The 11,905-nt window shown below is 46.6% G+C and overlaps 1 protein-coding gene across 2 annotated transcripts in view; it reads right to left on the minus strand.

Annotated features, from left to right (window-relative positions):
• LOC100642737 (agrin) overlaps positions 1 to 3,685 on the minus strand; it is a 384,175-nt gene extending 380,490 nt beyond the window's left edge. Inside the window, exon 1 of one of the 2 annotated variants that reach the window (XM_048411202.1) lies at positions 1,775 to 3,685. In XM_048411202.1, coding sequence (XP_048267159.1) covers positions 1,775 to 2,204 — 430 coding nt within the window. In that variant the 5' untranslated portion in view covers positions 2,205 to 3,685. The remainder of the gene's footprint in view (positions 1 to 1,774) is intronic. The other variant, XM_048411203.1, reaches the window with a different exon arrangement.
• Between the last annotated feature and the right edge of the window lie 8,220 nt (positions 3,686 to 11,905).

Genomic DNA, 11,905 nt, shown 5'->3' on the forward strand with positions numbered 1-11,905 from the left:
ATAAAGGTTGCTCTTTCCGACTATATCGTAAAAGTTTGAATGGTATCCACTGAATGTAAGAATGATGTAGTAAGGGAAATATACGTCGATGATATTTCTTCCAAGAGAAGATGAAGATAACGTAAAGAGAAACAGGAAACGATAGGAGCAATATTGTAACTGCAATGATAGATAAGACGAACTTCGGAGAACATTGCGAACGTAGAAATGGACAGAAATCGTTGTTCGGTTAAAACGAGACGATTCTAAGTACTGAAACGTACCGAGATTGCGAAACAAGTATCTTTTACTTAATCTGCGAATATTAATAATCATCGATAACGACCTAATTTTCCAGCACTTTCTCAATTATCCGAGCGTACTTTCCGAGAACCACTAATTAAACGTTACTTAAATTTATCTTCCCAGAAGGTATTACTCCTTATATGTCACCGGAGAGTCACAGGCTTTATTACAAGTCACACCGTGTCAGAAATACAACGACGCTATGATTAGCAAAGGCGCCAGATTGACGCGGTCGGCGAGAAAAACGATAGAGTTCGGAGGAGAAAAACGCGCGGAAAGGAGCAGCCGTATTAATCAATCCTGTCCGCTCCTCAACATTCCGTACGAGAGTGGCGATTTTCCTAGCGGCTCGAACCCTTTCATTATTTCGACCGAACGCTTCCGTATCGGTTGATTGGCGTTTGGCGCGAACTAAGCCTCCAACCAATTTGAATTTTAGCCGGCGGCACGTTCTCGAGAAAAGCTCCTAATTACACACGACGCCTTTCGGAGAAATATCGGCGACATTTTACAACGACTGCTATATGGACGTGCGATCGACTTGCAAATGACGTGGAAAAAGAAACGAACCAAGAGAGAACAGTGATATCGTTGTCGGTAGGCGGTATTGTAAGTTATCGAACCGAACGATTATCTCTAACACTTAGGACCCGCCGGAACGACGACCACTTTTATTCGTCAAAATCCCTAGGATACCATCGTCGTTGACATCGTCGAGTCTTTCGCTTGTAAGCCGATCTTCGAAAAAGAATAAAACCACAGGCGCTCCGTCGGCTCCGCATTTAACCCCTTCTTATGAAATAAATCATTCGTCCCTTTACGCCGCCCAGCCAATATCTCAGAGTCTCATCTTATAACTCCTACATTAATTTCTCTAATAGTCTTGGACACCGCTTTGTCTTCCAAGGTGCGACACACGAAACCGGCATTACCTCTCCTATCGATAAACTTTAAACACAGTCACGATCGTCGTAAATTATCGATAAAAACGATCGTACTCGTAACGGTTTAATAATAAAACGGCACATTTTTGTGTGATTCGACAACTAGTCTCGAGGTACCGTCTGGTAGACCTTGAACGCAGCGATACCTACTTGTCGCTCGACGATGCACACATTGTGTTAGCGCGGTTGCCCTACGCTTGCTGAACAATCTCAAACAAGACAGCGAACAAGAATAAACGTTGGCCGGATACAAATCCTCAGGAACGCGAAAACGTCGTACGAACGGTACCGTTGCTACCTTAAAGGCTGAAGTCACGAGCCACGAACACATTTTTCGTAAGAATTAAAGGAGTCGTAAAATTACTTTTTTCGAATATGCTTTGCCGTTATTTAAATACACGTGCACTTTTACGTATATACTTATGCGCATACCTTACGCGTGTTTTCCGTCCCAGTCGCATCGTCGCGACTTATTCAATTGTCAAGCAGTGGAACTGCGCGCAATGCGTCGTCTTTCGAAAGTGCGAAATAGATACAACACTCACCTTTGACAGCGGCGTTGAGTCTATCCAAATTCGCGAGAGTAAGAGGCACCGGACCAAAGTGCATCACTATCTTGTCCACGTGTCGAAGATCGCCGATTTCAGGATCGCGACGAGCCATGAAAATACCCGTGTAACTGCGACGTATGTATTGGTCACATGTATCATTCAGCATGAGATCGAGGGTGGCGTTTAGTACACCCTTGATCGCTCTCTTAACGCGCACGTGCAACTGGCCGTTCCTCAGATCCTTGATTTTCCCCGTGAAGATGTAATCCGCCTGACGAACCTTCCTCATAAAGGTGGTGTCGTTTCTGATCGCCGCCGTTAAGTTCGCTCGACAGTCGAGAAGTTCCCTGGTGGATGAGACGACCAAAGGTACCATGATGCTGGCACATATTACCAGAAAACTGATTTTCAAGTTGACATCCATTTTCTTACACCTTCTTTTCACACCTTTCTGGCTATCACTTCATCACTCTGCAACATACGTTCACGCGATCTTTGGTCAATGTAGTAGATTGTTCGTAATTATTCACACACCATCGCACTCTTTAAATTCATGCTTCAATTAGCGGTGGCTCGATCGATTATTTCGGTCGATCCGCGTTAAAATCCTGCCTTGTCCGCATAACGTAATCGGTATCGAGTATCTACGAACGAAAATGATGGATGGCGCTCGAAAAGTCCCTGTAATACCTGGAAACTGATATCCCGAAACAGTCGCGAGACAAACGACCACCACGACTATGTCGATCGAAAGAGGATTTCTCTGCTTCGATCCTGATCTCGGTTTGATTAGTTCCCAGTTGTCGATCGAAGCATCGTTCGTCGAGAGATACCTGGCCACTCGAGCTGAGTCCTCTAAATGGAAACGAGTCCGATCTTACGAAGCGTGTGATCTTGAGCAACAGGTTGGCGCCGTGTGTCGACCCACGCTCGCCGATTTCCAATCCGCGTGACTCGTTTCCCGTTCTACCAAGTGGCAAGTGCGAAACTCCGCGAGATTCGATCGCGTGATCGATAAACTGTCGATTCGGCAGCTCGCTCCCTCGTAGTCACTACGTTTTATCACCTGCTCGATGGGACTAGGAGCCGATTCCACGCGATATTGTTACGGAATGTACGATCTTCGACAATTTTACCCGTCCTACTGGAACATCGAGCGCCAACGAACGCGCAATAACCTGCACTTTATGTCCACCGATTCGCGATTCCTCTGTTCGTGCGGCTTGATCTCTATAAGATTCAATACGTTCGACTCGATAATAGACGACAACCAGATTATTCAAATAGCAGACTCGGAAAAAACGATTTCGCGCGAAAGTCCGCGAAAACGGTCGATCGACTTTCACTTAAATCATACTTCCTCGCCGTCGATTCTGATTTGTTCGATCATCCTTGAAAGAAGAAGGAAAGAATCGATAAACCCACTCCGTTACACTCGCGAGACACTAGAAACCGCACTGAGGTTTCCAAAACGTTCGGTAGTTCACTAGACGACGACTGTCACTGATCACTGACAAAATGAACATTATAATGCGCGAGTCGTACGATCCGTTTGTTCGTAAATGATTGACGAATGTGATCGAATCGAGTATCGGGCAAATCGTCGAATCGTCGATGATGATCGAACGACGTCGAAAATGCTGTCGAAACGTAGAACGAGAGAAAAAGAAAAAACAATCGACGCTACCGACTTGGTCCGAGTCGATTATTGGACGATCGTGGATGTTCGGCTGACAGATGCAACGAACCGTAGACACGAGATTAAGCGCTACCAAAAGCACTGTCAACGCGAAGTTAGCGGCGCGCTCGACATTCGTGCTACCTCGACGACTATCCGCGATCCTGCGCGAGAGTGAGAGAGCAGTGGTTGAGGTGGTGGTTGGTCGCGTGGAGGCACGCGCTGGACTGAGGAGGGCTAAGTGTGGATGCTGCAACTACAACGTGTAGGCGTAAGTCGCCTTAGACCAAGGGACCAAGAGGGAGAGAGAGATGACCGGCTCGGTGTGTGCACACGTCGCTCGCACACACGTATATCAAACAGATACATGCTCCCGCCTCTTTCGGTGCACACTCGTGTATTCGTGCGAGCTCGCGAGGAAAACGGAGGGGAGTGAACAAGAGAGAGACAGAGATGAGAGAAATCTTACCAAGACATGTACGCTTCCTCCGTGTCTACCACGTGAGCATCCAAAGATGCGTACTATATGTGGTTGCTATTGACACACTTATACCTACACCGATGCAGGATTTTCTCGTACGTGCACCGCACACGAAATGCACGAAGGAAGATCGATGCACGTGAAAATGGATCGGTGCTCTTTCGTCTGAAATCGGAGAATCGATGGAAAACTTGAGTATATAGATCAACGTCGAACGTTCGACGGAAGAAATATTAGGATACCAACTCTTAAATCGAGCAACGTTGGCGTTGCGTGCAAGCCACGTTTTAACACCTCGACGCCTGGGATTTCAAAAACGTGGGTGACAGCTGGCAAAAAAAAAAAGAGAAAAAATGGACGGTCGAGATGAAACGATCTAATCTATATCGACTCTAACGAGCTACAATCTCGCGCGGTTTGTAATTGATGGCGACCGATAATACCGATAATGCCGAGTTCCATTGATGCGATGACCGCATGTTCGGTGGTTAGTTCACCGCATCACCCACGAAACGTTGGGAAACCTCTTTAACGAGTCCGTCGAAGAAGTTAATGGGTCGACTTCGTCGGGACAACATACAAGGGAAGAGACAAGCTCTTGTTCGCTTATTTATGATAATAGTTTCCTTTGCGTGAAGCTGAACGGACCGAGACTGATCTACGGTGTCGTCAGTTATGGTACATCATAATTTCCGCGGATATTTATATGCTCGCGTACAATGTTATGCAGCACCAGAGCTTGGGCGTGGAAGGAATGAGATTCTTGTCTTGCACTGCCAACCAGATATGGTCTCGAGTTTCGAACTGTTCGCAGAAAACGATCCTCCAAGTAGATACTAGAACCGTCCGTTTTGACGAGAAAAACCCCAAGACACCTACGCGTTCTCTTACCATTCCGCGAAACGATTCTGAGACCGTTCCCTCTAATTGATCAATTTTCCCGACCCATCGACACAACGATTCGCTTTCTTTCTTTTCGTTCATTAAATCGAACTAATACGCGACTGTACTGCCGCAAGACGTCAGGAAACGTGGGCATTTCGATAGGTCAGGAATCCTGAATAACGTCAAGACACACGGTCGGACCAGTTATCGTGATGCGATAATGAAACACAGATCCGTATCTGGTCGATGTTCGCCCACGTGGACGGGAAGGAATGCAGGCCCGGCTAGTGGCATTGTTGCAGGAATATGCATCGATAGTAATAGGCACACCGGTGACGTTAATGAATGCCTTATAGCGAGATCCGTACCGTATCGCCGCCGATTAAACGAGATTTCTCGCCCGGTTCAACGGTCCGGATCCACAGCAGGCACGCGATCGTTTTCGAAAGGAACAGCCCTAGAATCGCTTCTATGGGACATTAAGTCTCCAATACACGGCGTGGCACGATCACCGACGAGCAAAGCGAATTGCCCCGATGCCCACGCTCGCGCAACGTATCACCGTGGATCGTTCGCTCCAAGTGTCCTTGTCTGTATGTCCTTACCGCGAATATCTGCGAATCTTATCCTTGAGGGTGTGATGTCGACGTTACGTCTCAGATTGTCTCGTATCTTCCATCTGAATTGTCACCTTCCACGCGCGTAATATCCTGCGAAGTGCTAATGGCGTAATTCCCAACTGGAATATATCACATTGTTCGTTACAGTTATGGATTTAGTTATAACGCCGTTGAGCTGTTTTCACGCCTAGCGCCGTTTGCGATTTTTCGATCGGTATCGATCTGTTCGCATCAATAAAATCTACGTGTCTCCTGTCGAAGTACGCCTGGTGAACAACGCTAACTGATAAAGACATTGCGGTGTATTGAATAATCCGTAAAATGTGTAGAATAATTTTAGAAGGGCAATCAATTTTGAAATTTCGTTGCATGTATCGAGGAGAGCGTTAAAGAAGTCCGTGTTAACCGATCGTTAAACGATTCGCTTTTTCGAAGGCAACCCGTTTGTATATAGACAGGTTACACGGGCCGCACAGTAGACAAATCGTTGGTCGATGGGAGTAAAATATGGCGATGGAAAGACGAGACAAGCTACCGCGCCGACTGATCCACCAGCTAACGAATGGATCGATTTGCGTGGCTCGTTAACAATACACGTAAGGAACGCTAATGCGCCACTTTGTTTCGGACGACCTCGCTGCGATGAGGCTGTCGCGGACGAATAAAAAGAGAGAACCAGATCTCTCGTAGCTCCGTCTGTCCCTTGGAACTCGCCAGTTCGACCTAAGTTCGTCCTTGTCGCCCCCGAACCCAACCCTCCGCTCGATTATCCTTGTTCCATCGAGACGCTAAGTACGTGTAGCCTTGATTAAACTAATCTTATAAGCTCTCCCATCTTACAAGCAGCGGTAGCATCGAAAGTTATCGCACGGCACGGATTTGTCACATCGTGCTGCTCGAAGTGGACAAACTCGACGAAGAAACCGCGTTCAGTTTATCGTTTATTCACGCGGTTCGGCAGAATTTATTTACCAAACCGGAGAATATACATATCTCGTCGTGGCGGGCCCTAGATCGGCCAAGAAACCGACCCGATGACGGTACGACGGAGATGAGTTATGACGACCGTCGCCTCTGGCTTCTCCGCGTTACAATCTCGAACCACCCTCGGCCGCCGCGTTGTTCCACCGGCAACTTATAAATGCTCGCGTGCGTCTTCGCCGTAATGCCGACGTCGTTAGCCTTTTGTATGTTTGTCAAGGGCTATGTTGAGTAATATCGTTGGACGGCGATACGTGCGTTTGCCATTTGAAAAGCTATACAGATCGGCCGTTCATGACGTCGAATTGATCACGATTTAGTGCAAGGATGAACTTTTCTTACTAATTTCTCTTACTAATATCACGACTCAAATATTACGCTCGTTGGTATAACGATAATTGAGCCCCTCGGCACCCTTATGTTCGCTTGTCGCAACAAGATGACATAAACAGTAGTAAACTCTAAGACAAATTTAAAAAACCATGCCTGTAATATCATTACTTTCCTGTATATTCCAATTTATGGCGTTGATCAATGTGGCTTTTGAACGAAGTTCTGAACAACGCTGTCATTAGCTAGCATCACCTTAAACGAGCCTGACCGTAAACTAGTTGGATAATCTGCCACCTGGAAGAACTCCCACGACATTGAACCGAACGTCGAGCGTGCTCGAGGTGGATGATCCGTCGGCCGTGGCGGCGGTGGTATCCGTGGTCCAGCACGGCGAGCAGAATCCCATATAAAGGCCGGGCACAGGTAGAACGCGGGAGCCGTGGCGAGCGGAACGCAAACGCGCGAAACACGCGACCACGCACGCACACGATCGTACCCTACATTGTAGCCACGAGGATACCTGTGGCGGAACGAAGATGGAACGCGAGGACTGTGGCACGAGTACGAGCATTAAACACACACGCAACGTCCTGGTGTGCGCGTACTTAGCATAAGTCTCGCACCCGAGGCACTCTCTCATCGTATTTCATGCTGGCTATGCTTATACGCGCGCCGAGAAGAAAGACCGCCTCTCGTTCTGCTTCCTTCGTCGATTCTGTCTCCTATTTCTTCCTGGTCATTTTCATTTTCACCGTTCCGGGTACACGACGAAACGCGTCGAATAGAAAAGACTCGGCATTGGGATAACGAACAAATTGCAGGAAAGACGTACTTGGCGTTGCAAGGTTCGACGGGGCGCAAAGTTCGCGCGCGACCGTGCAACCAGTCGATTATGATCTCGGGTGTCCGCGAATTATCGCACGCGACAGCTATACACGTCGCGCGAATTGCCGATCACTTCTACCTTATTATAGAATTAACGGTCTATTCGCGGTACGAACGACGTAGTTGAGACCCGAGATTCGCGTGCCATAGCCACGCAGCTGATAGACATCGCTGGTAACACCTCTTCAAACTTATAGAGTGTGAACGGTATACGCGGTACATTCGCGATGAATAGGGCTGTATCGTCTTACGTCTACTCGATACGCGAGTATATGTATAGAGTGGCCCGAGAAAAAGACTAAATAATTTAGGTACAGGGTATAAACTGGAAATTGTCTGTCGATATGGTATTACAGGCGGATCGACAAGTTAGAAAATGAATCTTTATCTAATAAATGGATATTCGGTTTCCGACGAAAGAAAGTCATTTTTGGCTTTCATCTTCCATTAGTCGTATCGTCCGAGCCCTTTTTCAAACCATTCTTCATATATTAGGAAGTACTCAATATAAGCTCGTAGACACAGAGACAGCAACCAGTTACGACAATCGTGGCGATCTCGCTCTTACCAAACCGTACGAAGATTTATGCGTGTCTTAGAACGTTTTTTAAGCTGGATTAATGTAGTTCGTGAAGAACGTCTTCCTGTTTAATCGGCCATGGCCAAAGTATTTACATCCTACCAGGCAAAACGACTTATCACGACGAAACGCAACGCGTCGAGCCCGGACGTCGTAATAGCCTAAATTAAGTCCGCGATTCTGCTCGTCGCGCCGCTTCCTACGTTGTACCGTTATCGAGTGGATAATAGTACTTGTACTCTGGCACGAGGCAGGACTTGTAAGTACTTACTTACGTGCGCGACTCCCTCGAACGGACACGGAGCCAGCGTTCCTCGAAATTAAACGGACGCTTGCATAAATCTGCACAGAATACCGCGCAAATGAAGCTTGATCGGATAGGATCGAAAAATGTCCTAAGCGCGTTAGTTCAACACAGATCGCCGATATCATAAATAACTCTAACTCAGATACGTTTCATGGTTGTCGTAAACGGTTACTTCTCACCTTAATGAGTCGTATATTGATCGTAAATCCCGATCGTTCGTTCTACGATTCAATGTTAATGCGATTCCGCGAGAAATATATCGCGGCTGCGACTGTTCTGTCGCGTTATCGAACCTGTGAAACGTTGACGGTTGTATTCAGAGTCCACGATCCCGACTGGATCCCCTCGTTTTACGAGGCGAGCGTTGTCGTATAAACAAAGGGGAACAAGGGTACCTCGTAAATGATTGACCAAAAATCATCACTGAAACCGGACAATCTGGCGCTTTAGAATTGACGTCCAGGCCAATAACGGATTTCGACGTGCGCGTGATCGCGAGTATGTCCGTGGTTGGACATAGTCGTAAGGTGGTCAAGGGGTCCTCTTTAATGGCGACCGCTCGCCAAGGTAGCCATGGCGGTAATCTTAAACCGAGAAAACGAGCGTGCACGCGCGTACCGATGGAAATGAAATACGGATGAGAGACGAAGGCGCAGACTTAATTTAGGTTGTTACGAGGGACCCGGTACACTGGCTCTCGCCAAAAGGGTACTGTTTAAGCGATAAGTCATTCCGACGATAAGCCGCGACTACAGCCACGGTGAACCGTAAACGGCGCGGGAAACGTGGACAAGATGGAATTAAACTTTCACGAAGAAAAATGTACAGACGTAATTGTACGAACCTTTATTGCGGTCGATGAGGTACGTGCGACCAGAAATGTAAATACCAACCCGAAAGAACTTTTCTCAAGACGATCCCGTTGCTGAACGATCGAACACTCTCGCCACGGGATACCTCGAACCTTACCATCGCATCGCCTGGAGATCCGCTCGATCGCATATAATTACGCGGCATTTTTCTCGGCTTTCCAACCACCGTCCATTATTACGATCGCTCGACGACAACATTCTTTCCTCCAAAGCGCTGATTTTCGTTGAAAGCGATTGAATCTCTGGGGGATCCGACCGTGAAGAACAAACGAGACGTCGAGGAAAGAGAAGATGTGGTCATTGACAGACAGTCTGGACGTATTAAATCCACCCAGCGCGGACCAAGCGTTCGTGTTTCTCGTTTCCCGCGACTTTGTCGAGAGATTAATACGGTGCCGCAAAGAAATTCTTATCTTTATCGCAGCGACTGTGCCTGATAACGGTAGCCGAAAAGCGGAAAAGAAACACCGAAGTGTACGCAAAAATTGTAAAGCTTCCTGGACAAACGATCGCATCTATGTTGTTTCATCCGATCTGGATGAGTAACAGGTTACAAGAGCCTACGCGATCGATCGTCAGACGTCTTCTTATCGAACGTGGAGCGTTTCACGCGATAAAAAATACAAAATACATAATCGTTAAACGACCGGATATAATATATATTCAAACAGAGTAAGCGTGTAATTTCAGAACACATTATGCAGCATCGTTCGCGTTAACGAAGAATATCTCACGGCAACAAAATTCAAGAACCGAGTGATCGATCAGCCAACACAGTGAGGCGAGGGTGTTTCGTGTTTCCTGGTCTAAACCAACAATTACGGAGTTCCGGGATAAGTCCGGCCGATACGTGGAAGGTAAGGAATTCGTCTTTCCTCGGAGGAAGATTCGAAGATGACGAAAAAAGCCCAAACCTCGGTCGCGAAAGAATCGGAGAAGAAGAAGCGTTGGTAGAGAGAACGAACGAACCACCAAACGAAAGGTGAGGAGGAAAGAGGAAGTTATCCCCGGGGGCACGGCATAAATCGCTATGGACAGACAGCATGTTCGACTAATTACAGATCCCTGATTACCGGTGGGCGCGACTCATCCGCCTAATAAAGAAAAAATAAATTAATAAACCTCTAATATCGCAGTCGAACGATCTCCGTGGCGCGAGCAAACGGAAAAAAAGGACGCTTATTAATTTATTGTGATCGGAATGCGATAAAGCAGGGACCGCGTACCAGCATCAAAGGATTCGAATATGTTATTTCACACTGCGTTGTCAGACCTAGAATCAAAATGTTTTGAACCAATGTTTAAAAGGCGTTATTAATTTAAATCGCTCAATCTTTTTTTCTGTCGAACCAGCGATACGTTATCAATATTCAAAATGCAATTCTCGTGCGACGTTAACGAAAGTACGCGTACGATATTCCAACTTGTACGATAACAGCTGTAGGTACGTAAACTTGGAAGAAACAAACGAATGAATTTCGTTTTCTCAAATGTTGAAAAGTCGAATTGATCGGATTAAACTGGTCGTGTTCGATCCTACGCCATTGGACGAAAATTGAAGTATCAAAGAAACCGTTGACGAGAATCGATCTCTCGCATGGATCGAATGGGCGGTGATAATACGGCGAAAAGGAGATGAAGGTGAATGGTGGCAATGGAGCGGAGCAGGACGGCAATGGTAGCGGAACACTGTAAACTTCCGCGTGGGTCTCTCTTTGCTCTTCAAGATGGCGCCTTGTTGAACGAACGAACAGAGGCGTCCATCCGCGAGGATTTATTTTCGCGGCATCAGATTCAACCGGAGTTACCCGGCGTAAACCCTAATGAACTGTGGCGAAACCGAGTCTCGTGTATGCGCGGAGGCGTTTTCACGGGCAATTAATGCGGCCTTAAACAGACTGAAGAAACGCCCCCGCGAAACGGGCTCGCTATTTCGATTTAATCGGTCTCGACGCTTCGACACGATTAATTAATAGGATAGTGTTATCCTTAGAGGGTCGACTGCGTCAGCCCTGAGCGATGAACTAATCCTACACCCTTCGCGTTCCTTTTGCATCGTTGGATTAGATCTTCATTAGAACTAACAATATACGTCTAGAAGTCGAAGCTTCGGGGATCCATAAATCCTTCTAACAACTTGCAAGCAGGAATACACGAACAATCGAAACTTCCGACGAACAGCAATTGACAGCTCTTGGATTTATAACGCTCGGCGTTCTTTACTATTTCTGAGAATTTAAATTCTGCGCGAATAACGATTGCAAAAAGAGAATTGAATAATAAAATAGGATTTATATTCTTCGGTATAATTTTAGATTACGTCGGTACGATATTAAAACTGTTTCCTATCTCATTAGGCAAAATGCACTATCTGTTTAATAGCAAGTACCGAACCAATAGTGGAAGTACCAAAAACCAGCGCTGAGTCTACAAATTGCCTTAAGTAGCTCGATATTATTGGAAAACTAATAAACGGCTGTATAAGGAGCGAGATTATGGTAAA

The sequence above is a fragment of the Bombus terrestris genome, chromosome 12, assembly GCF_910591885.1.
Source record: "Bombus terrestris chromosome 12, iyBomTerr1.2, whole genome shotgun sequence".
In the NCBI taxonomy this organism is placed as follows: Eukaryota; Metazoa; Arthropoda; class Insecta; order Hymenoptera; family Apidae; genus Bombus; species Bombus terrestris.